The sequence below is a fragment of the Anguilla rostrata genome, chromosome 7, assembly GCF_018555375.3.
Source record: "Anguilla rostrata isolate EN2019 chromosome 7, ASM1855537v3, whole genome shotgun sequence".
Classification (NCBI taxonomy): Eukaryota; Metazoa; Chordata; class Actinopteri; order Anguilliformes; family Anguillidae; genus Anguilla; species Anguilla rostrata.
Genome location: NC_057939.1, coordinates 38720323 through 38744431, shown reverse-complemented (window position 1 = coordinate 38744431; position 24109 = coordinate 38720323). Strand labels below are relative to the sequence as shown.

The 24109-nt window shown below is 48.1% G+C and overlaps 1 protein-coding gene across 1 annotated transcript in view; it reads right to left on the bottom strand.

Moving 5' to 3' along the window:
* Window positions 1-2913: 2913 nt before the first annotated feature.
* The window catches only part of LOC135259652 (diacylglycerol kinase theta), a 41174-nt gene continuing 19978 nt past the window's right edge, over window positions 2914-24109 (bottom strand). Inside the window, 22 exon segments of the mRNA XM_064344244.1 lie at window positions 2914-6944; window positions 7458-7610; window positions 8136-8247; window positions 8444-8590; window positions 8860-8960; window positions 9573-9751; window positions 9872-10020; window positions 10511-10662; window positions 10967-11082; window positions 11669-11707; window positions 11932-12082; window positions 12461-12522; window positions 12702-12756; window positions 13296-13386; window positions 14356-14365; window positions 15122-15332; window positions 15877-15977; window positions 16107-16181; window positions 16794-16947; window positions 18850-18975; window positions 19610-19695; window positions 20675-20774. Coding sequence (XP_064200314.1) covers window positions 6843-6944; window positions 7458-7610; window positions 8136-8247; window positions 8444-8590; window positions 8860-8960; window positions 9573-9751; window positions 9872-10020; window positions 10511-10662; window positions 10967-11082; window positions 11669-11707; window positions 11932-12082; window positions 12461-12522; window positions 12702-12756; window positions 13296-13386; window positions 14356-14365; window positions 15122-15332; window positions 15877-15977; window positions 16107-16181; window positions 16794-16947; window positions 18850-18975; window positions 19610-19695; window positions 20675-20774 — 2472 coding nt within the window. The 3' untranslated portion in view covers window positions 2914-6842.

Genomic DNA, 24109 nt, shown 5'->3' with positions numbered 1-24109 from the left:
TTGTTTAAACCAGGAGAGGGCAATCTACGGTTGATTATTACAGCATCAGGAATGTTGACCTTACATGTACCAACTCCTAAAAACAAAAGAAACTACTGGAGGAATTCTTAATTTGCACCTATAACTTGTCCATAAATATAATAATTATATACAAAATTAAACAATCAAAATTTCATTAAAATATAATTTACAGCCAAGAAATGCAGTTGTGTTGCACAGACATGTCGGTTATCACAAGATGAGGTTTAGCCTCAAGCATCACTGCTTGCAGCTGATTTTGTTTTTTAAGTTACTTTAAAGTGTTTAAATTGAACTAATCCGAGTGAAACTAATTGGTGAGATTAGACTTTTTCAGGTATTTATCCTCTCATGTAAACCATAGGCTTCAAATCCACCCATCCTTCTCTATGTGTCTTTTTAACTGTGACTGAGTCACCTGTTTGGTTATTGTGGACAACACAATATGGGGAGGGCAAGAGTAAGAAATCTGATGAGGAGAAAGACAGATCAATGTCCAAACTTGACCAAGTAGGAAACCAAAGGAACACAAAGTGAGGAGAGGACCAGCGCTTGAGTGACAGTTGGACATGAACTGGTAGATGCAGTTCTGCAATGTCATCAAAAGGCTGTGTTTCGAGTCAAAATGTATGTACAGTAAAGTCTGCACAGTGCCCTCCAGAAGTATTGGAACGGTAACGAACTACGGAACCAAAGTAGACACTCACTGCTCATGCAAAAGGAAACGCAAGCGACAGTGTTAGTCATCCCATAACTTACTTTTACAAAGTTGAAAGAAAAAAAACTGTCAACAGCTGTTTCTGTAAAATATATATGAACGGAAATACCATGAAATAAAAGCTGATTGTCTGTTTTCATCTTCTGATCTCAAAACCAAATTCCTTAGTTATATAGAAAAAATGATACATTTTACTGTACTCTTCCCATACTTTTGGAGGGCACTTTATAACTTTATATGCATAAAGCAGTGACCCACAACTTGTGATACTTTTACATGGGCACTGCATGTACTCCAAACTTTGAGACAGGGGGGGCATGATGCAGGAAAAGACTTTCTCTTAGGACTGACAGCAGAATCTGCAGAGGAATTCACAAGCAGGAGTAGGTAAGGAAGGCAGTGAATCCTAAATACTGGCAGAAGCACAGAGATCCATAACTTCCTGAAACAACACCATCACTAAACACATTATTTTTGATACATGACACATTGCTTTTCAGAATGAGGTTTTCAATTACCTGCTCCCACAACACTGAGTGCCTAAGTTATTTCATTGTAAGCTACGGTGTCAGAAGGCGTGGATTCATCAGAATGCCTTTACTAGCTTTTTACCACATAGGATATGTATCAGAAACAATCTTATCCTAAAAGAAATTAGTACAATATGTGGTCAATACAAAAAAAAAAAAAACCTAAACATTGTGCAAGCTGCAGAAACAGCAATGCATACTTTTCCTTGTGTCCAAATACAAGATTTTCCAAATTAATGCAGATAATGTTATCTGACTGAATTCATCCTCCTACATTGAATCATAAAGGTGTTTATGGAATCAAACATGTTTATATATGCTCTTCATAAATTCAGGGACTTCTATACGTCTACCATTTTAAAGTGCAAAAATGTCATGCAGTATAACTCTGCTCATGAATCCAAACAAAAGTGCTATTGAAATCTTAAATGTCATTTTTTTAAAAAGCTAGAAATGATTACTTCTGGCATGTATGTGTAAGGGTATAGGGCTCAACACTGCAAAAGTATAAGAAATTGCATTTAGGAATTTGTTGTTGTTGTTGTTGCTTGAAACACTTTTGTCTGCATTTTTTATTTATTTCAACAACATCATTTGGTGAAACCAAAGATACAACAGCGAACATGTGCAACTCCATGTCTCGTTGAGGGCCCCCCTTAACACCAGTAAGTGCACACAACCTCCAAAATGACTGGGCAAGAAAGGGCTAAATATAGTTAGCATTGTATAATTCATTTTGCTCTAAAGCATTTTATCTTTACATTCCTCATATTCTGAAAAGTACCAAGTACAAATAGTCACAACTCATTATTATTATTATCAACTTCCATAGCGTGACAGCGCCAACTTCCATGGCGAAACAGAGCTGACTAGTGACATTAGGTGAACTTCACGCTTAGGTGTTCGTGACTGCATTACGACGTAGCATACAAAGATATGTGGTTATTTATCAACATTAAAAAAAAATAAACACTCCCTATCTTAAAAAGAGTAATAAAAGAGTATGTGTTGTCCCTTCTTTGTCCGTCCGACATCATTGTATATGACTTTGTGATTAAGCGCAAAGGAAGGTTGGTGGAATCATCTGAAGAGAAGCCCTGATCTGCCCCCTAGTGGATATACCCTTTAAACTTCCAGTCAGAAAAAAGCAAGCAGACAAGTACGTGAACAATGTTGCCCAGGATGCAACTACTTCACATACACGTAGCGTCAGAAAATCAAAGTATGTGTCCAGCCTTAAAAAAAAAAACGACACCACCATTTTGGACTACAGTACAAGATCATAATCATGTGACAGGACATGACATAATACAGACCCCAGGGAAGGACCCCATAACTAGGCTGAAAGTTTAGTCTTAAATATATGATGCACTTAAAAACCTGGGTATGCTTTTAACAAAATTCCATGTCAGTTGGTATCATCCCTGAAAATAGGTCAAAATGTAATCTTAAAACCTGAATGTAAATGCTTGCCGTACGTATTTAAATCCAAAGTCATGACTTGAAATAGTTTGCACAAACTGGCTGCTAAACTTACTTACAAAAGGAAATTACAATAGGCAACAGTTGTTAAACCATTGACCCTTAAAGCCATCAACATTTTATCAATAAAAAAATTAATGTAAAAAATGACAGCCAACACAATACTAAAAAGTCCCACATATATTTAATTTTGTTGCTGGACATATAAGTTTGTAATATCTAATTTATATATCTCTATATATATAGTTATATACTTTAACATTCATGTTACACAAAATGTACACTTAAAAGCATTTGTAAAACATTACAGTCAGTGCAAATATCTTTACATTTCAAATTAAAAACAGATTTTCAAAAATATACATATTTGTTAAAACATGGAACTCTGGTAACATGTCAGTCAAACACACTAGGACTACTGAATAACTGTCATGATAAACCTTTTTTTAAAAACAGAATTAACATAGGTCAGAGGCACATTAGCTCACGTCAGTCAAGACACCTTGAACCTTGACATAAAAGATACTCACTGCACCAACGAAACAAACAGAGCACACATAATCATTATGAACAGGTAAATACCACTACATTATAGAAGCACTTTAAGAGGCACTATGTGGAATTCAAGCCCACGGACGTCACGAAGAACAGCACACGCCTGAAGTTTTCTCCAAGTACAACAGGCATGGGGAACAGAAAGCTGCACAACAAGTACAGGCGAGGTTAAACACGAAACGGTACCTACACACGGTGTTTCTTTAACTTACACCCCCGCTGGAGTATAAGACTATATATTATGCGTCTGGCCCGTAGCAGGGTAAGCGGGAAAGCAGCCGATAAAAGTGCACACTGAAAAGCCAAGAGTGTTTACAGAGCGTTCTCCAAATGTTGCCGAAGCGTTGCAGAAATACGTTCATGCGGTCACACGGCGAGTCGTGATACAACAGCGTGCCACTGGAAACGAGGAATGGGATGGAAGTCGGCTAGAACAGTGAAATAGTCAACTTTACATGAGGACAGTGACAATTTCAGGAAGAAAAGGCCAAGTCTGGAATAGCTTACCTAGCCTTATACCCAATCCTTTTGAGATATTCCTACCAACCCCCTCCACCACCAACTCACTGGACTGACTAAATATATAACCCTGAGTCATTTATGTCACTGAATCACTTTGGCCATACCCCCCAGGAGGGTTGCATGACCCCTTCCTTGGTCTATTGAGGATCTATGTTTGAAACCTACAATGGGAGGTGAAAAGTTTTGATGGAGTTGAATAACAAAGGTGAAGATGGGAGGGAAATAAAGGTCATGGAGGCACAGGAACATTCAGAAAGCAACATCGACCATACTTGCTCTGTCGCTTGGCACTGCAAAACAAGGCGAACCATACAGACCAATGAGAGAGTACTCAAACGCACATATTCCACTGTGCTTAGTTATAACTATACCAAGCACAAATTAACAGTTCATTCTTAATTGCTGCATATTACCCTCACTAAATTTTAAAGTTGTCCTGGGTTAACACAGAGTAGACAGCTCATGCATCACCGACAGTACAACAAAGAATTATATATTCTGGGCACCATGCATGTCTCCATCCGTATCTGAAAAGAACATATTTGATTTAAAGACCACTCAGTAAAAACATGTTCTGACATTTATGACTAGCTTGTCCATATTAGGTAATAAGATTATCCTTATTAGGTAACCAGTGAGTTCAAACACAAGAATTATTATATTCATAATATTTCCCTATATTCATTAGATTTCCGCTTAGGATTTCCAACAAGGATAAAAATATCTTTTCTTGATCCAAAATAAAACACTGATTTTTTTCCCCTCAAAAGGAAATGCTGAAGAAATCTATTTTCTGAGACAATACCTTAAACTGATTTGAAAATATATTTCAGGACAAAAAATAGACTAAACTCTTTTCTTTTCTTTTTTTTTTTTACTTCATAACACTTGCATGGTCTAGTTAGCATGTAGTTTCACCTATGGCAGGGATGGCAGCCCTGGTCCTTGACAGCAAAGGGCCTGCTGGTTTTGGGGTTACCACTAGTTGTATTCTGGGTCCTAAAGTATTGATTTTGGGCTTAAAAACAAGACCTTGCCCCCGATTGGCTCTTCAGGACCAGGGATGGTGTAGCCTAGCCTAGGCTTAAAATACTAGGAAGCCCCTATGCTCACTCTTGAAGATTTTAGACTTAAATGGAAATTCCAGGGAAAACCAAATGACTTGCATATGTTCGATCATTTATAAGACACAGGATTCACAACACAGCACTTAACACACTGGCACCAGATAACAGAACAAATTCATATCACATGTTACTGTAGATAGGACAAAGGCAACACATTCTTCTGGCTACTTTGACACATGAAGACTGTTCAAAAAGAGGTGGAATGGGAGCAGTTTTAGCTCTTTAGACTGAACTGGAAGCTTGATTTCTACAAAAGTAGTGAGATTCCATGATCCTAGAGTTCCACGTTCTACAATAAGTAACATGGTCCGAACACTTCCTTTAATACATTTCATGAGTACATTTCAGAACCATTTGTCCCATGGCAAGACAATTTGGCCCAAACTTTTCATCCTGAAAAGCCATGAGTCTTTCAGAAAAGAACATGGCAAGGTTAACATCTCTCAGTCTGAACCATCCACATATGGAAATTTTCACATGCTGGAGCTTTTCATAAAAATGTTACATACTTTCTCCTGGCAAGAGATGGCTTCACCAATGCTCTTGTATAAACATGTACATTGAAATACTGAAGTGTATGCTAAATTTGGCCCCGATTTTAATTTCGACAACCCCGATCAACAGCAAGCTAAGGGCACAATAACAGCGCTTAGCAGGTGCAATACAAACGTGGTTATACCTCTACGAGATCACAACAGCAGACTGTGGCAGGGAAAGAAGAACTCTGCTTGGAAGTGTTCTGCTATAGGTTTGCTTGGCTAACATTAAGAGTAAGGTCGTGATCTGTACAGAATGACAGAAACAAGCAGCAGCATGAAAAAAAAAAAGAACAATGAAATGCATGCACACCTATTGTCAGTAAATGTGCCGTTGATTTGTCTAGCAGTGATGTCAGAATTGCTTCCTAGGTACACTACAAGGCTGTGATGATATTGCCAGATGCTACTCCAGTAAATACCACGTGACCTCTATGAGTGACGGACGTGCGTGCTGCCGCTTCCACTGAAGGCGCTACATGGGAGAGTTTGATATGAGGTATCCTTTGTGCTAGTGGGTGTGGTTCCTGCTCGCGAGCTGGGAATGCAGTAAAAACAGATGTGAATGTTTCAGAGGAATGCTTCTCTTTGCCTGGACCGTTTCTGCTCTGTCCAAACCCTGAACGTGATAATTTATCATTTCATCCCCTTGCAGAACAGCAGTGTGAAATTCTGAGGGACGGACATAATTGCAATGCTCAGTAGTCACTGTTTCCCCAGCTGATGCTTTTAAGATAGAAATGATCATTGACTCGTACACAATGTTAAAGGCTCAGTTTACTTTGATTGATGTCTGCGAGCTGAGAGAAAATCTTTTCTTTTCAGAAAACCTTCTGCCTTTTTTACACATTTAAAGAGCTTTGAGTCCGTTCTCAGAATGTGTGGAGCAAAACAGCGCATGAAGTGTCACAATCAAAGCAAAGAGAAGCTTAACTTCTGGCCAGCATGTGATCGCAAATCTATTCTTACCTGTACAGATTAATAAACCAGAGTTCAATGGCAAACGGAAGTTCAAGTAACGTGGAAAAAGCTATATTAAAAAAAATAATAACAATAATAAAACGTTCAGAATCCTACCTAGAGCTTTCAATTCAACTGAGGCCTAAGTGCTGATTGGCCAGTAAAGGGACGTATGAAAATGTGGGGTGGCAGCACCCTCCCCCCATCTTGCGTCGGCCGCTCTAGGAACAACATTCCGCGCCGGTGACGAAGGTCTCCCGAACCTGAAAGCGTTCCCGATTTCACCTGTGAGGTTTGAGGAGGGACGCACAGGGGGGGCCTCTCTCTCTCCTATCACCCCCCCACCCCCACCCCTGCGCCAGAACCCCCCACCGACCCGAGACGGGGCTCCGGGTCAGTGGCCCCCGTTGCTAGGCGGCGGGGTGTCGCTCCTCGTCTCCTTCAAGCTGCCGGATTGCTTCTTCTGCTTGCTCTTCGACTTCCTCAGCATGCGCACCTGTTAACGGTTTAGGTCGTGGTTAGTAAAAAAAAAAATATATATATAGAAAAAGAAATTTAACCCTGAAAATGCCAAATCAGAAAGCCTACGTAAGAAGACTACACGCTTTACTGTGGTGAATAAAAAAAAGGCAGCACAGAACATCGATTTCTCGTGTATTCACTCCAAATCAACTACAGCAGTTATTTTTTATTTTGTCGGTCTCGTTTAGTACCATATATTTAACGGTCTCATTAACTTCGATAGTTATATGAACGATAACACAAACAGTTTGAAGAGATGCAAATAAAGAACATGCAGTTAAGCATTAAGTGCTGCCACTGCCATGGCTTAGGTTTGCCGAACATCCACAGGTGGTACAGTGTCAAAGGATTAAAATGCTGGAATGTATCACGTGCTGCCAGAACGTTGCCTGTAGTGATCCCTGTGCACAGTGCTCAGTTACAGGCTGGAATGACTGGAGATCCCTGACCCCACCCTGGCCTCCCCCGTCTGAACCCCGCGTCTGACCTTCGGCCCGGCGGCAGAGATGATGATCTGCCCAGGGGCCTGGATCCAGGGCTCCCCGTCCACCTGCACCGGGATGGGCTTCATGACCGTGATGCGGATGTAGTTCCCCTGCGCCACGCGAATCCCCGAGCGCAGCCCGCTCTGCACCTGACCCTGAGAGAGACGCGCGCGCGTTAGCCACAACGTTAGCCGCCACGTTAGCTCAAGCTACCCTACGTAGGCTCATCAAATCGAGAAGGACAGAAGACAGCTGAATGCTGTTCATTTTTAGTCAGCTGCCGACATTCCATGTGTGTGATGAGTAAGTCTCACAAGAAAGATGATGGGAATCTGAATCAAGATCTGTACTGTCGGCTCAACGACTTGCAAACGAACCTCAGCTTCTATATTACCAGCCAATCTTAATGCAGACCGCACTGCACCTGACCCTGACAGGCACAGGCCCACACACGCGTACTTGTACACGCACTCACACGCACGCACGTGCAGGCAAGCACAGGAATCAACCTGTAGCAAATGCCTCCTTTAAAAGTCTGGGAGACAAATTATGGTCCTGCGAGTTGCAGGCTTCAACCACTTGGGGGCGCTGTAGGCGTTCGTAATGGTGAGTTTTTTGTATTGAGCAATGCGCAGAGAATGGGGGAACTAGGGAAGAGGAACAAGCCGTTTTTCACTTACCATGTGCACCACCCCGGTCACCCCCACCACCTCCAGCATACCGTCATCGATGCGGGGCTTCCCAAAGCGCGCGTCGCTGTCTGAGCCCCACAGGTCCGCACCAGAGCCCCAGCTGGACGGAGAAAACAGGTCGATGGAGCCCTGCTGACATTTTGCAACCAGAGACCTCTATCTGCACACGAGCGTGCACACATATGGAAGCTGCCTCTTACATTCTGTGAATATAGGTAGCCATGTTTTTTCCAATGTGTGCACTTGCAGCTAAACGATTGCACCCACGTGTGTGTGTGTGTGAGATTGCTAATAACCTGGGGATGTTGAGGAAGATGAGGCCTTCGATGTTGGGTAGCTCCACTTCCTGTTTGTCCACCTGCAGTTTCAGGTCTTTATGAAGGTTGCGGGTGTGGCTAAGCTTCTGCAGGCCCACCTTCACGTACACACCCTTGTTGTGAAACCTGCGGGGGACACATTAAACTGCGACACCGCACCAAGACACTGGTCCACAGCATGAAAAACCTGCATCCTCGGGCCATTTTAGCAGAGCCATGGCCAATGTCTTTCAATCAGACTGCATGTACAACAAAGGTTCTCCAGCACAGGAAGTGGAGGAAGTGGCATCACACAAAACACCTCGAAGCACGTTCAAGAAATTCAGTGCGGTTGCCGTGTTCCATTACGTCATGGTTTGTGGCCTCTGATTGGCCTGTTTTTCCGTTTGCGGTACCTGCTGTTGAACTTTCCGGGCTCCTCCTCGCGGGCATGGTGGAAGTCCAGGCTGAGTTCGGCATCGATGCCCAGGCCGCAGTAGTTGCTCATCTGGACGATCTGTGGGGGAGGGAGAGAGGAAGTGCATGGGGCCTCACCCCTGAAGACCTCCCAGTCACAGGCAGCCAGTGACAACCCTGGATCAAACCAGCAATGCCTTGGCGATAGGAACCAACCTTCACGGCAACCATTACCTCTAACAAACGCGACACCCCTTCAAAACGAATGTCGTGTACACCGTCTCAGTGAGGTATGCTAATACTGTCCTACTAATGTCCTTTTTTTAACAGTATTTACAGTTAATAGCAGGATATATTTACAATTGTAATTGAGGGGAAGTCAGGTCAAAACCAACGTAACAAGACAAAACAAAATAGAACAGAACAAACAAAACAACAGGGGGTGAAAACAAAATGGTACAAGACAGGACAGGGCACATTGTAACAAACTGGAACTAATATTGGTGAAGTGGTTGAGATATTATAATGGCTAGGGACAGTGGGTGGGGAGTGGAGAGGCATGTTCCGAGGAATCAGCTCTCAGTGCTGCCAGGTGCCTTAGAAGGACTGGATGTTTTCCTTTAGAGTGGGTGTAAGCTTTTCTGGTGTTGAGTGTTCTGTTTATAACTGTATGGTAATGATATCCATGCTTGGGCAGTCGGCCGGGGGCTACCTTGGGCGGCTCCAGGATTCCGTCCTCCTTGCCGTCCTCCAGCACCTCCTGGGCGTCCAGCAGGATGGTCCAGCGGTCCATCAGCACCTCCTCCGCCTCCTCCACCGACAGCAGGACGCTGAAGGGATCCTCCCCGCTGTACCCTGTGCCCCATCGCAGCACACGCGCCAGGTCATTACCTGAGGGGGGAGGGAAGAGATAGGAATTTCGTTCTTTATCGATCTCTCCCAATGCCGAGTGACAGCCAGGTGGCAGTCGCGAGGCATAACGGACCCGAACACGGTTCTAATTGTCCTCACCTGTGCCCAGCGGCACGATGCCGATGGCCGGCTCGGCGCAGGACAGCTTGTGCCGCACCTCCTCCAGCACCCCCAGCACCCAGCCCACTGTCCCGTCGCCCCCGCACACCAGGATCCGGAAGTGCGGAACCTCCCGGAAAGTGTGCAGTCTGAAGAGGGAGGGAGAGAGGGAGGGATGGAGAGGAGACCACAAAAGAATGAGCAGCAGAGAGAAACAGACAAAAGAAAACGAGGGAAAGAGTGAGGTAGGATGAGTGAGCCAAAACAGCAGCAACACCGATGACAGAAGGATCAGGCAAGATCCATGATGCCACTTCAAGACTGCAGCACAGCTTTAAGTTCCACAGTCCACAAATTCTTGTGTATTTTCAACCTAGCTGAGATCAAACAGCCCTTTGGGTCTAAACGAAGAACACCACAGCAGGATTCATTGCATTATGCAACTGATGAACTTTATCCAGCCATATTTGTCTACTTAATTGAGAACCTTTACCAAGAGGTTTCCGGCTTGAACTAGCTAATGCTTGGTCTTATTTGAAACCTGACCAGATATAAACCCGAGGGGAATTACGTTGCTCTCGATGCTTGCAATGGGAGCTCATGTGCAGACTGGAGAGGCGGCCGAAGTCCGGTTCTTACCCTGGCAAAGGTCCCCCGCTGGTCAGCTCAAACACTTGATGCGGGTTCAGAAGCTTCCGGAAGCTGTAGAGGATCTCGCGGCCCTTCAGGCCGCCGCTCTTGGGGTTGACGAAGACCAGGAGCGGACCGCAGCCCCGCGGGAGTTTCCGGTGCTGGTAGGAGAGGACGCGGGGACGCGGGGACGGGGGGTGTCATAACTTCCACCCATTCCAAAACATTATTACTGATACCAAACGCCCAAACCAGATCAACCAAGAGGCTGCTGCTCACTGACGCTACAAACTCTTCATGGCTGATTAGCTTACATTATGAACCTGGTTTAAAAACATGATTAAAACTGCTGTATTCATTTGGAAAATTTACCCAACAGCACTTTTATAACAGATAAAAGAGTTCATCTGACGGCGCCTGACACTGAGGACGTGAAGTAAGGCTCGCCGAGCGCTGTGTCTTTACCATGATCTCGGGGATGACCAGTGAGTAAAGCGCCTTCCCGGAAATCGCCGTGTCTTTAGCCAGCATGTAGATCCGCTCTGCCTCCGAGAAACATGAGATTTCCAACACTACCGCGCCTGAGAAAGAACAGGGAACGAAGGAAATGTGTGTAACTGCACACAAGAGCAAGCGTGTATGCATTCGCACTGACAAGCACAAGGCATCAGCATGCAGGCACTGGGCTGCCTGAAGCCCAGGCATAAACAGGAGCAGCAGCAGCCACCCATCGGATATTTCAATCCGCACCCTTCAGGTCTAAGCTAATTGAGCAGAGTACTCAGGTACACATCCAGGAGACTGTATAAGGTAAATCAGTTGCTAACCCATATAAAGGTCACCGCAAATAAAAAATAGGAGACCGTCAGAAAGAATTTGAACACAGGCCAGAAACATGCGTGTGCCCGTGTGCCGATCATTCAGCCTATAGTGGGTAGGCAGGCATTATTTCAATGTTTTCATGGCGACTGAATATTCACAAAAAATATATAAAAATGCACTTCATAATTATTTGCAGTAGAGAGCAGAGGGACCAATGATGAATACAAGTAAAGCCCGCGACACTCTTCGTCAGGTCACGTCGTCCGTCGCGCGGTGAAGGCTACGCGTCGGAGCTCATGAGATTCGTGAGCTTCGCGTTGCGTTTTCCACGGCGACTGGACTCACCTTGCCCGGCGTAAACGTGAGTGATGGCAACCAGGTGACCTAGGCCGAGACAACAAAGAAAAACGCACCGCTGAGTTCGGACGTGATCCAAAATCTCTCTGTGCAGCTCTCTGGATACGGTTCACAACTGAGGCAGCCGGCCAAGGGGCTTTGGCCCGACGGTGCACAGTAAGCAAACGTTGGCAGGCGGAATCACAATGCAATTCAGAAGATTGAATGAACTGAGCGACGTCAACGGGAGCAGCAAAAAGGAGGAGACTCACTCTTGATGGCCAGGTGCTCCCGAAGCAGGTCCGCGTACTCCTCCCTGCAGAGCTGCGCGGGAAGCCCCCCCACCATCAGGGAGACCTGAACCACGCTGTTCCTGCGCTCCGCCACGTACAGCCGCGTCTGGTTCATCTGCCGCAGGGACGTCTGCGCAGCGCGCGGAGCGCGTGCACGTGAACACGCAGAAAAACAAAGACACCGAGAGACACAGAAAAACGCACAAGGACACACAGAGAGACGCAGAGACACACAGAGGCAGTGACACACGAACGTGCACGTGCAAACAAGAACAAAAGCGGATAAACACGCACACAAATTCAGAAATGCAGACACACAAATATGCACACACAAAGAAGCACAGACGAAATACAAAGATACACAGGTACAGATACACACACAGACACAGACAGACAGACAGAAACACACACACACACAGTAACACAAAAAGGACATTGTGAGTAAATGCAGATTCCCGTTCCTGAACAGTAACAGTCAACGTGTTCAGTCAGAGTCGGTTCCTCACACCTTTCTGATCTCCTGCAGCTTGTCCAACACGAGCTCCTGGCCCGAGAGCACCTGCCGCAGCACTGGAGGGAGATCAGGAAGAGTCTGTTCAACATGACATCCTCACGCCTACAGGTACACCTAACGGCACAGCTCATGGAAAACCAGCATTACTCAATAGGAAGAAATGTTCTTTACCACTGATACAGTAATGCTCTTCGGTGCTGATACAGTAATGCTCTTCAGAAGGTCTGAGTCTCACCTTGTTTACTACTCATGAACACCTCCACCAGACTGTATCCTGCAGGGTTTTCATCCTGACACACACACACATACACACATTTGAGATGCTGAGGTGAGTTATAATAGATTGACACTAGTTTCAGTTCAGTTGCCTAAATTGAACACCGATCCAGTGTCACCAAGTGGTGTAAGCGAAAGGGATCTGGGGTCGGTTGACCAACTTAGCTGAGCCTCTGGTGTCACCACCAATGACACGGCAGAAATATTCCTATTCTGCCCTTTGTTTCGGTTTCCATAGATACAATATCAAAGTGTACAAACTACTGAATTATTACTAAATAAACTAGGTCTTGTAACACGCACTAACCCATGTCTGCACTAATAAGTAATCTGACAGGTGAATGTATGGACGGTAATCGACAGTAGTTCTTAAAGATCCATTTTAGCAAGTTTCCTTGATCTCTACATCACCAACACACTCAAACCGGAAGAGGGACGCGTGAATGGATCTGCTGAGACAACAATCAGCAAATCCAAAGGAGCTCCATATGTGTGATCAGTGGGTCGAGAAGCGCTTGCGAGTGATCAGTGTCATCAGTCTAAGCTCAGGCACCTGTTTCCCCAGCTGTTTCAAGACTTCCTGGACCACAGTGTCGACCGTGCTGCTCCTGGAGACCGAGATGGAGATATAGGCCACGCCCACTCTGTTGACAAACAAGGGGAACAAAGACCGCAACCGTTCAATTAGGACAACTGTGGACAAAAAGACAAAAGACCGTGGGGAAATTCTGCAGTGACACGACAAGGTGGATTAAAGGACAGCAGGGCAGTAGGGTTCAGCATCGAATAATTAGGCCTTACAAGCACCGAATCAGCTGACAGCACAGAAGCAGCCAAAGGAACGGAGACACAGCTTCCTCTCGTCTTTGATACGACAGTTCCCGTCCCCATGAAGGTAGCCCTTGATGGCCGTACGCCACCGGTCACTATGAACGGAACGGAACATGCTTCGGTCCAGAACATTGCTCCCATCTCGCCTTCCATATCGGACCGTGCGGTTTCTGACTCTTCCTACGTACAAAACGTTTTAATGGGAGCGCTGCTTCTTTCTGTCACAACAGCATTAGCGGAGCGATTCAAGCCTTTAAGTAGAAACTGATACGATTTTTGTACATGGAAAAAATGAAGATGCCTATTCACATCATCTCACTGAATGGAGGATAATTCCAAGTCTGATGCTAACTGCTTCTAATCTGATGCTAACTAGTGCTAATCTGGTGCTACCTGGTGCCAATCTGATGCTAACTGGTTGCAGCATCTACCCCAGGAGGAAGAGCTGCAGTAGTTGTGGTATTCCCCCCCCCCTCCACAACAGCGACACCTTTGGTCAAAGCCGGCAGTGCATCCTGGGAGCCCCTCGGGTGGCGCGGCTCGGCCGGCGGACTGCAGGGCGGCGGCGGCGGGCGCAAGCGAAAGACGATACGGCGCTGAGGGCGATGGACGGACCCGCAGCTGAAATCGGGCCTTCTAAAACTAAAAAGGAGCGCGAGGCGGGCGCCCTACGCGGGCCATTAATAATAAATAATGGGCTGCATTAGCCCGAGCTAAGGCCTTCCCCCGGCTCGCTTCGCCTCTTGCGGCCCCCTCCTGAAATTGATTCTGGTAACCGGCACCAGAGGAAGCCTTTGCTTCGCTGCATAATGCCGTGCACGGAGGAGACATCAGCGTATTAACACTCCACGCCCCGCCGCTGCATGCAGATAAAAGCCTTCGGGCTAAACGGTGCGAGGGGGCAACTGCAATAAAAGTGCAGTAGGAAATGCGATTTGGACTGGCAGGCACCGCCGCAAGCGGGGTAATCAAATAACCCGGGTTTCCAATCGCGAATCTGATCCGATGTTTCCCGCATGCTTTTCCAGGAAATTGTGAAAACCTCCGAGGAACGTTCCCCCTTGTGGAAGCTATAAATGCTGACCACAGTGCACTTGGAGCATCGTAAAGGTGAGCGCCAAGGCTGTTTATTCCATGAGGAATCGGTGAGCACTGTCGTCTGGACCTGGGGACAGCGTAAAGCTGGCCACACACAACCCGCCTACACAATGAAGCCAGTACGACTACGCAATGAACGCGTAAAAGGAATCACACACAACTCGATAGGCTAAAATAATTATGTTAGCTCATATAGAGAAAAAAACTTTTTGATTGATCATCATTTGTTGATCCTAAACAAAGGTCAAACCCAAATTATTCCTGGGTGGCATTTATTTTCAGAAATGGCCAGTTACATCTTTTTCAAATGTTGAGGAAAAGGTTTTTCTTTTTTGATGGGTTTGCATGTGGTCTGGGCTCCTGATTGGAATTTCAAACAGGTAATGACTGTAGTGGGTGTTCCTTTAAAAAGGGGGTGGGTGACATGTTTACCAAGTTCCCCAGGTGGACTCTGAGCCAGGGGGTAGATCTTGGAACCCGAATCTCCGGCTCTCAGGATCCAGGTTTCAGTGCCTCTGAACACCGGCTTGTTGTCGGGCTTGTTGTCCGGGGCGCCGTTGCGGTTGATGATGTCATCGCTGAGGAGGGCCTGCTGGCCGTACACCTGGAGCTCGTAGTCCTGCGGCTCGTCCGGGATGTAGAACGCCCTCAGCGCGGCTTCCTGTGGAGGCGGATGCGCGCAATCACAAACACGCGCTAAACAACCGGCAACGGACCTACAGTCACAGACGCACACATATGGTCACGAACACGCAAAGACAGATGAAGACAGGCTCCCAGAAGACATGTTTACCGCAACCCTTTCCCCCTTCCACACACGCATGCACGCACACGCGCACACACACACATGCACGCACACACACACACACACACACACACACACGCGCGCGCACACACGCACGCACACACACACACACACATACATGCACACACACACATACACTGCACACACACACATGCACACACACATGCCGCACGCGCACACACACACACACACAATTGCACACACACACACATGCACACACACAGCACACACACCCACGCACGCACACACACACACACAGAAAGGCACACACAGAAACTTTACATTTTTGAGTAATCCTGCTTGGTTCATGTGACCGGCCTACACCAGACTTTCGAAAAGCCTATATTTGAGAGAGTTCACTTTCAATCTCTTTCACTGTGGGAAGAGGGAGGAGTCTCACCACCACTTCCTCATTCTTAGTAATGCGGGGGATGGAGACCAGGCGGAACTGGTTGCGTCTGACCGCATCATCTCCGTCAAACACCTTGAGAGTCTGTTTGCCTGTGAACAACAAAGAAAAAAAAACAGATAGGGATTTTTTGCCGTTTGCTGGTAGTAGCCTGCTGACGCAAACACACGGCCATGATTCGTCCAGTCTGGTGACAGTGCCGTCTCTCTCCACACACTTACCTGTGTCTGGAGATGACGAAGACTGGTTCTCCTTTGAAGCCACTACAGTCGGGGTGTCGACGTCATCCGAGTTATCTGGTCCAAGAAATGATCAAAGTGTGAAAAAAGGCAGGCCCTTTTCTGAAAGAGTGACATCATGGGGTTTTCTATCTGTGTGAGACCTGGGCTTCTGACTGAGAGTAAGGAAGTGGAACCAAACCCAACTGCTACCATCTGGAATCAAGAAAGACAACTTTATGGTGGGCAATTCTGAAACGCCACACACAGAAAGTGTCTGGTTGTACCAAGAATGAAACTATCAATCTGGTGAAATTCAAATCAAAACAGCATAGCTTTTTGGCCCATGATAAAGCTTTGTGTGCAGTAGGCAAACGTGAGTACAAACACACAATAGGCAAAACTCAGGGGAAGAAGAAAAAAAAAACGGCAGCAATAAAGTCCCAGTTTCAGTGCTCAAATTCACAGATTCAGCTGCTTTACAAAAGCATTCCAGATCATCACTGAACTCCATAGCTGAACCTTCATAAAATATTCATTAGAGCTTTGGGGTTACTGACGCTTCCTGCAGAAAGCACTAAGTGAGGCCGTACTTAGCCCGGTCGAGGATGTAATGCAGTAGTGCTTTGGTGGGGGGGGGGGCGGAGCCAAGGGATGGGGAAGAAGGGGGAGGGGCTTCTCCGGGATTACCGAGCTCGGTCTGGGTGTTCTCAGAGATGCGGAAGCAGTGCAGCTTGCTGAAGTTGCGGGAGCAGAGGCGCACGCAGCCCGGGGGGAGCATCATGTTCCTCAGGCGTCCCAGCCCGCAGTCCGGGGGCACGATCACGAAACAGGAGGCGTGCGCCTGCAAAATTAACACGGGTCAACGACGCGAACGTAAAAGCAACGGAGATCACACACAATGAAACAAGACCGTTAAGACGGAAAAATAATAAAAGCAATAACAATAAGGGCACAGCTATGAATGGCTATGGACAGCAGTAAGACTATTCATCAATTAGTAGCCTCCTCTATGGTTGAATGTGTGTTAATTAGTGAAATCAGCAGGTGCAGGGTTGGAATGAAAACCTGCGTACTTTTGGCCCTCTATGGCACACGATTAGGCCAAAGTCTATAGCAACAAGGGCACAGAGAAAAGAGTGTATAAAAAAGGACATAATACAGAGCATATTTTACAGATAAGAGTCTATAACAACAAAGGTACATGAATAAGTGTCTATAACAACAAGGGCACAGGAATAAGAGTCTATAACAACAAAGGCACAGGAATAGAAATCTGTAACAACAAGGACACATGAATAAGCATCTATAACAACATGGGCACAGGAATAAGCGTATATAACAAAAAGAGCATATAAACAGGTCTATAATCACCAAGGGCACAGGAATGAGTCAATAACCACAAGGTCATAGGAATAAACCAGGCATAGTAAGGAGCATCTCTTACAGAGACAGAGCAATGAGAGTCTAACAAAGGCACAGGAGTGAGTCTATAATAAGGATTATGGCCCCTCTTTTTGGGCCCAAGGTCACACCCAGGGTCACGGGACCAGGGTCACACCCTGACCCCGATTGGTTTGTGCGGGATCCATCACTGAAACAAACGTACGTACACCATGGGCAGCCCTGTTCTCATGAAAACAGGGCAACCCCCCCAAACTGAAATCATTCACGTGGGCCCAGGGAAATCCCTTGTAATACGTAACGACGCCCTAACCCAGGGGTGTCCAGTCGTATCCGGAAAGGGCCGGTGTGGGTTCACGTTTTTGATTTAGCCCAGCATTGCGACACCCGACTCAACTAATTAACCAACCATGGTCTTCAGCCAAGACATTCATAAATCAGGAGAATCAGGTGCCTTTACGACTGAGCTGCAACAAAAACTGGCAACCACATTGGGCCTTTTCGGATAAGATTGGGCACCCCTGCCAGAACCACTACATCTCACTTTTTTTAGGTCTGCTGAAACAAACGGATAAAATCATATCAAAGTGTGTTATATGTCAGTTACTCAAATCTCCCTGAAGAGAGGAACACAGGTAGCCTTATTTACACAACGTCCTTGACTGGTATGGTCAGTATGAGGGGAAAATGATGAGCTTTGAGTACTTCATGGAGGGTTAGGATGAAATCTCTTGACTTGAACCATTCATACAACACACAGCTAGACCACCACAGTACCAGGTTTAAATAATGTGGGACTAATCATGTCCAAAGTTTTCACAGCAGGTGATTTTAAAGAGGAAAACCCATCTAAAAATAATTTTTGATGGTAATTTAAATTCCAATCTGTCCATCTATATTATGAAAAAACGAATAATTTACAATATACAACTCATACGCTATACGGTACATGACAAGCCAACTTATACGTTAGCCAACATTGCTGATGAAACATGGGTAGCACAATGCTTCATATGAGCCTGCGTAGACCTACCAGAAACTGCAGCGGTGAAAGCTGGAAGCATTTCAGCTAGCGCTGACATCGAGCCACAAACAAACCAGTGACCGAAAATTATGAAGCCATGGCTACAGGGCAGCGCGTGCTGCCACAAATAGAGTGTTGTCCACAACTTTTTACCCAGCGGATAACGCTTCGCAGCCAGTTCTTTAGAGATCCCACTGAGCCACTAAATATTTAATCGAGAACGCAATCCTTTTTGACCTATGGATTGACAGTTGAAAGAGCACCCATTGCCTCCCCCCCCACAGACGCCCAGCTCTTCGGCGCCCCCCGGCTGCGTACCGTGATGCCGCACCACTCGCACCTCATCCCCGACAGGACCTCGGACGACCCGCAGGTGCGTCGACACACCTCGCAGCGCGCCCCCGACGACATGTTTCCCTCCCGCCAGTGATGGTGGTACGTGTCCTGAGAAAAAGGGGAAAAAAAAGGGGGAGGGGTGGCGGAGGGCACTGCAGGTCACTACAATTGCATTGCATTTGCTGCACACACTTACCACAGGTGATTGTACACGTCAATTAATGACGCAAGAGAGCACCCAAAATAGCCATGTCGCCGCACTAAATGATTCACACGCGCTCTGTGGAGACCACAGCGGCGCTGGAAGCGGACCAAAGATAAACAATGCGGTCGCCCCAGCACAATGCACACAAAGCAGGCTAGTTTAGCATGTTCCGGGAGGTAGCAGAGTGTATTAGGCACACCGAGTAACAGGCAAATTAAGGCATTCGCTCGTTGCTGAAACGAAACTGGCAGCTCTATTCCGGCTGCGTCAATAATTTGCACCGATGGCCGAATGTTGTGAGACTACACAGGGCAACATTTCACTCCTGACTTCAAAAGCCTGAAGGAAATCTGTTAATGAGTGGGAGGGGAAGAGGAAGAGGTTAAATACGCACTGGATTTGCCCTAAAGAGGCAGACAAAGCCCCCCCCCCGCCCCATTAACCATGTCCATGAATGCTTATAATATTTGGATTGGGGAGGTGCAGGGGCCATGGTAACTGAGACCATTGCTCTGTGGGAAGGGTAGTTCCACTCACGTAGTCCTGGGTACCATCCTGGTGGCAGAGTCGGCAGTCGCTGCAGCTGAAGGGGGCGCAGTCGGCGTGGACGTGCAGCTCGCACACTGAAACACGCACAAGACACCACGTCACCCAAGCTGCTCTTCGGCTGGGCCGTCGCCAGGCCAAAGGGTTACGATTAGACACATTCAATTAGATCACATTGATTTTTACTACTAAAAAAACGACAATAAATTATAAGATCATAATCCCCTAAAAAGAAATATTTACACTACACACACACACACTTCTACTTTTATTAAAGGGTATTTTTATCCATTTTGTTTTCACCATGTAGAAATTACAGCACTTTAATGCATATATATATATATAGTAGCAATTAACAATAATTTCATATAACCATGGTCAGTTCATTGCAGACCGGTCAGAAGCCGAACAGCCCCTGAGGAAGGACAGGCTTCAAGATGTGTCACTATGGGCCTTGTTTATTCACCAACAGAACAGCGCCACTGGAACAAGGACACAAGACCGACGCCTGAGGATGGCGGGGGCCCTGCTGTACGTTGTGTGTATCTTTGGATTTGCCAGTGATCCGTGTAAGCAGTTCCACGAGCGGGCGCTGAGTTGACGAAACGTAACCGGACTGCCGCGAGACGGTTGTTGTGTCTGGCGCGCGCGAATCTCCGAACGTCAGACACTAATTGCTACAGTGAAACAAGCGTAACCTCCTCTGCGCTGCTCGTCTGCAGCCCCCCACCCCCCCGCATCCCCCGCTGTTGGATTTGAAATGCCGAACTTCTGTTCCCATGGCAACTACACCTCTCCACCAAAGAGGCTGATGCGGCGAACACCGGGAGACTCGAGGAGGGGGGGCGGGAGGTGACTGCAAGTGCGTTTGGGGGCAGGGGAGGGCCAGGCAGAAGCGGTGACTGCGAGTGCGTTTGGGGGAGGGGTGGGAGGGCATGCGGAAGCGGTGACTGCGAGTTGCGTTTGGGGCAGGGTGGGAGGCATGCGGAAGGTGACTCGAGTTGCGTTTGGGGGCAGGGGTGGGAGGGGCCAGGCGGAAGCGGCGGGGGACCTCACCTTCGCAGCGCAGGGCGGAGCTTCCCTCCAGGTGCTTGCGGCACACGAAGCAGAACCTCTTCTTGTGGCCGGCCGGGCCGAAGCAGTGGGCCACCGGGACCTGGAGAGAACGGGGGGGACGGGGGGGGACGGGGGGGATTCCGTCAGCTCTTCCGATCCGACACAGTTTCCGGCTTAATCGTGAACTCGCATTTAAAGTGTAGCACACCTCCCCCTCCCCGTCCCCCTCCCCCGGCCCCGGCCCCCCGTGCGGCACATGCCAGGATGTACGGGGAATCCGGCCGAGCACGCCGCGGCCCGGAGACCGGGGGGGGGGGGGGTTTTCCCGGGTCTCAGGGTCCTTCTTCGCGTTCCTCTAGCCGGGGCGAGAGCAGCGACCGGGGGACTCGGCTGACCTTGGGAGAGCAGCGGCTGGCGCGACTGCTCCGGAACCCGGGCCCGCTGCCAACGCTCACACGCGCGGTCAGTCGCAACGGGGTCCCCTCCTACCAAGTGGCACTCGTGTCAGAGGGAAACACGGACAGAGCAGCAAGTCGCCGCCCCGTCCCCCGTTATATACTGGAGCCCTGCGGTAACTCACGAGCTTGTTTGTGAAGAAAGCCGTAACCCAGGGTGCGTAGCGCACGCTTCCGTCGTGCCCGAGCCAAATTTGGCGGAGGACTCCTGAGAGGAGGCGCCCTTTAGACCTCTTGTTCTTGCGCTCCGGAAGGCTCTTGGTCGCGGGGAAACCCGTGCCGGGCACGCGGAGGGGAAAAGGCGGGAGGAGGATCGAGGAGGCTGGTAGCCTTCTCTGACTTCCACAAATAAAAAATAAATAAAAAAAACCTTTCATTACAGAAATAAAAACCTTAGGTCCACGGCGTCCTGGGTGGACAATACCACCCACGTATCATGTCTTAAAAAGGTTCTGTTTGGTACGGCCGATGGAAAAAACTTTCCCGGGTTGCAAACTTACTCTAATGAGCGCCAAATAGTTCCAGGGAACCTCGTTGATAACGACAGGCCCCGGTAGCGCACGAAGCGGCCGGGTAATCTACAGGAAGCACATTGTTCTCGGGATCAACAGCGCCGCGCCAGCAGAGATGCAGACCAACCGCAGCTTAGCACAAACGTAGCCTGCAGGCTACTTCTGACGCGATTCAAGAACGATACCCCTTTTTTTTGCGGAAGCGTGCACGCTTACGTGTATTTGCGCACGTGCAGGTGTAGCCCATTCGCGTATGAGCACACGCCACTGCGTGCGTGCGTGTGTGAGGGAACGTGCGCCCGTGTAATGGAGAAGGAACCCGTGCGCTGGACGCGATCCAGTGCGACCCCTCAGACGTTAGTCACATGCCGGCGAAAAAGGGAAAAAGGAGATTAGCCCCTTCCGCTAGTCTTACGGATTAGCGTAGCCGCGCGCGTTCCTCCGGCGCGGTTCGACCGCTAAGTCGCGCTTGTGCGGTTCAACCTCGTGAAAAAAACCACAGAAAGGCACGGGACTCTCGGCTCATTAGAATAATTTATTGAAACCAGAGTCAATCGTCGACTGACGTTCAAGAGGTGAGATCCTGCGAGAACATACACAAATGACAAAAATACCGCGTGACTATCATCGCATATTCTGTGAGAAACCACACAGCTGGTATCTGAAAGTTCAAAGAATAAGACTACAAATCCCAGGTGACCAGTCATGCATTTGAATTCAATTAAAACTCAGTACCTCTTCACCAAGCAAATTTAGAATACCACGAAATGGTAAAATGAAATGAAACCACTAAAATAGTGCACAAATGCACTGGCCAGGAACACCTGCCAATGCACAAAATCTGACAGAATAACAGCTAGCCTATCAAGAGGAAGTCACTTAAAATGAGAATTCATGCCACAAAATATAACTGTACTGCCTTCAAACTTTGGTCCTCATTTGCAAACATTCTAAGACACGGCACACATCCTCCTTCCTGCAACATGCTGGTTTGTAAAGCGGGCCATCTGTACAGTGTCTTTAACGTCTAACGTGGACATAATTGACCAAAAGCATGTGACTTGCATCGAAGTATGAGAAGCGCAATCGCTCTCGACCTGGAACAGCTGCCGGTTGTTGCTGAAATGTTTTCAACTCAAACAGAGAGTAATTATTACATTCTGATTCTGTATATTTTTAGCCCGCTTCACTCCCGCCCCTGAAACAGATGTTCTCTCGTCTGCTTAACCGCAGTGTTTTGGGCTCTTGGTGGCAGCTACCAAAGCGCGTCAAAAAAAAAAGAACCCAATGGCAACGAACGGATAATGCCACCCCCAAACTCGTGCCAACCCGCCTTTGTCTGCCCCCACCCACCCAAACACTCTTCCCCCCCCCCTGCCCACAACAATAAGCTTCCTCCCGAAAATATCCGCCCGTCCCGGGGTCTGCATTCGGCATTTCCGAGCGCGGGCCGCAGTTCCTGTGTCCGAGGGGGTGCGCTCAATAGCGGGAAACCGGGGCGAGAGGTCGATGGCTTCCTTCCTGTTGGGGACCGGAGGACGGGGGGGGGGGGGGGGTCAGCCTGTTTGGGGGGCGGGGAGGGGGGGGGGGCTACAGTGTTACTGGCTTGGGATGAACCCCCTCCCCCCCCAACCCTGAAGGCAGGGGAGAGCCTGTGCTTAAAAATAGACGCCCCCACGGCCCCCCCCTAGCCCAGTGACGTCCCGCCTGAGACTCCCGGCCTCTGGCCCGGTCTTCCCGGCGGGAAGCGGCGCTCTCTGATCCAGGCCTCGGGTCAGGCCTCCAGCCGGGCGCTCTCGGGATCAGGGCTCGTCCGCCCGGCACCTGCGTTTCGAACCCCACGCCACTTTGGGGACATTTTTCAGGTGTACACCTGGTGGGTAACCCTTCTCTATGACGGTCCCCTAAAAGGTGGTACACCCCCCCCCCGAGAGGACTGCAAAACAATCCCCGGTCTGCTTAGCGTTCCATCAAACTGCAAAGCCGTGTGCATATCTCCCAGACTATCATTTCTTTTTTTGGTAACGGAAGCTTCCAGAATATAAACGCACACGGTCCCTTTCACATTCACCTCTGTCTAGCGGAACGACCGCACAAAAATACATTGCTCGACAAGGTCTGCGCTATTCCGTAAAACTGCGAGCCCGCATACGCGCGCTCCCTCTCCCTGTCTGATGAGGGAGGGCAGACCGCAGCAGACTAAAGCTCAGCCGTGCTTGCAGTCCTCCTCCTCCTCCTCTTTCGTCCACTCTGACCTGCGGGGGAATCTGGCACTGGGGCTCGCTCTCCGCCGAGGCCACCTGCCCGCCTGCCCGTTAATTAAGCCTGCACCCCCCGAGGCGGGCGGCGACCGCGCCTCGCATCCTCGCATCCGCCCCCTTTCGCAGCCTGACTTGAGAGAGAGGGGAGGGGGGGGGGGGTGCGGGGTCTGCGCCGCGGGCGACGGCGCCACGCGCGGCTAGCCGGCC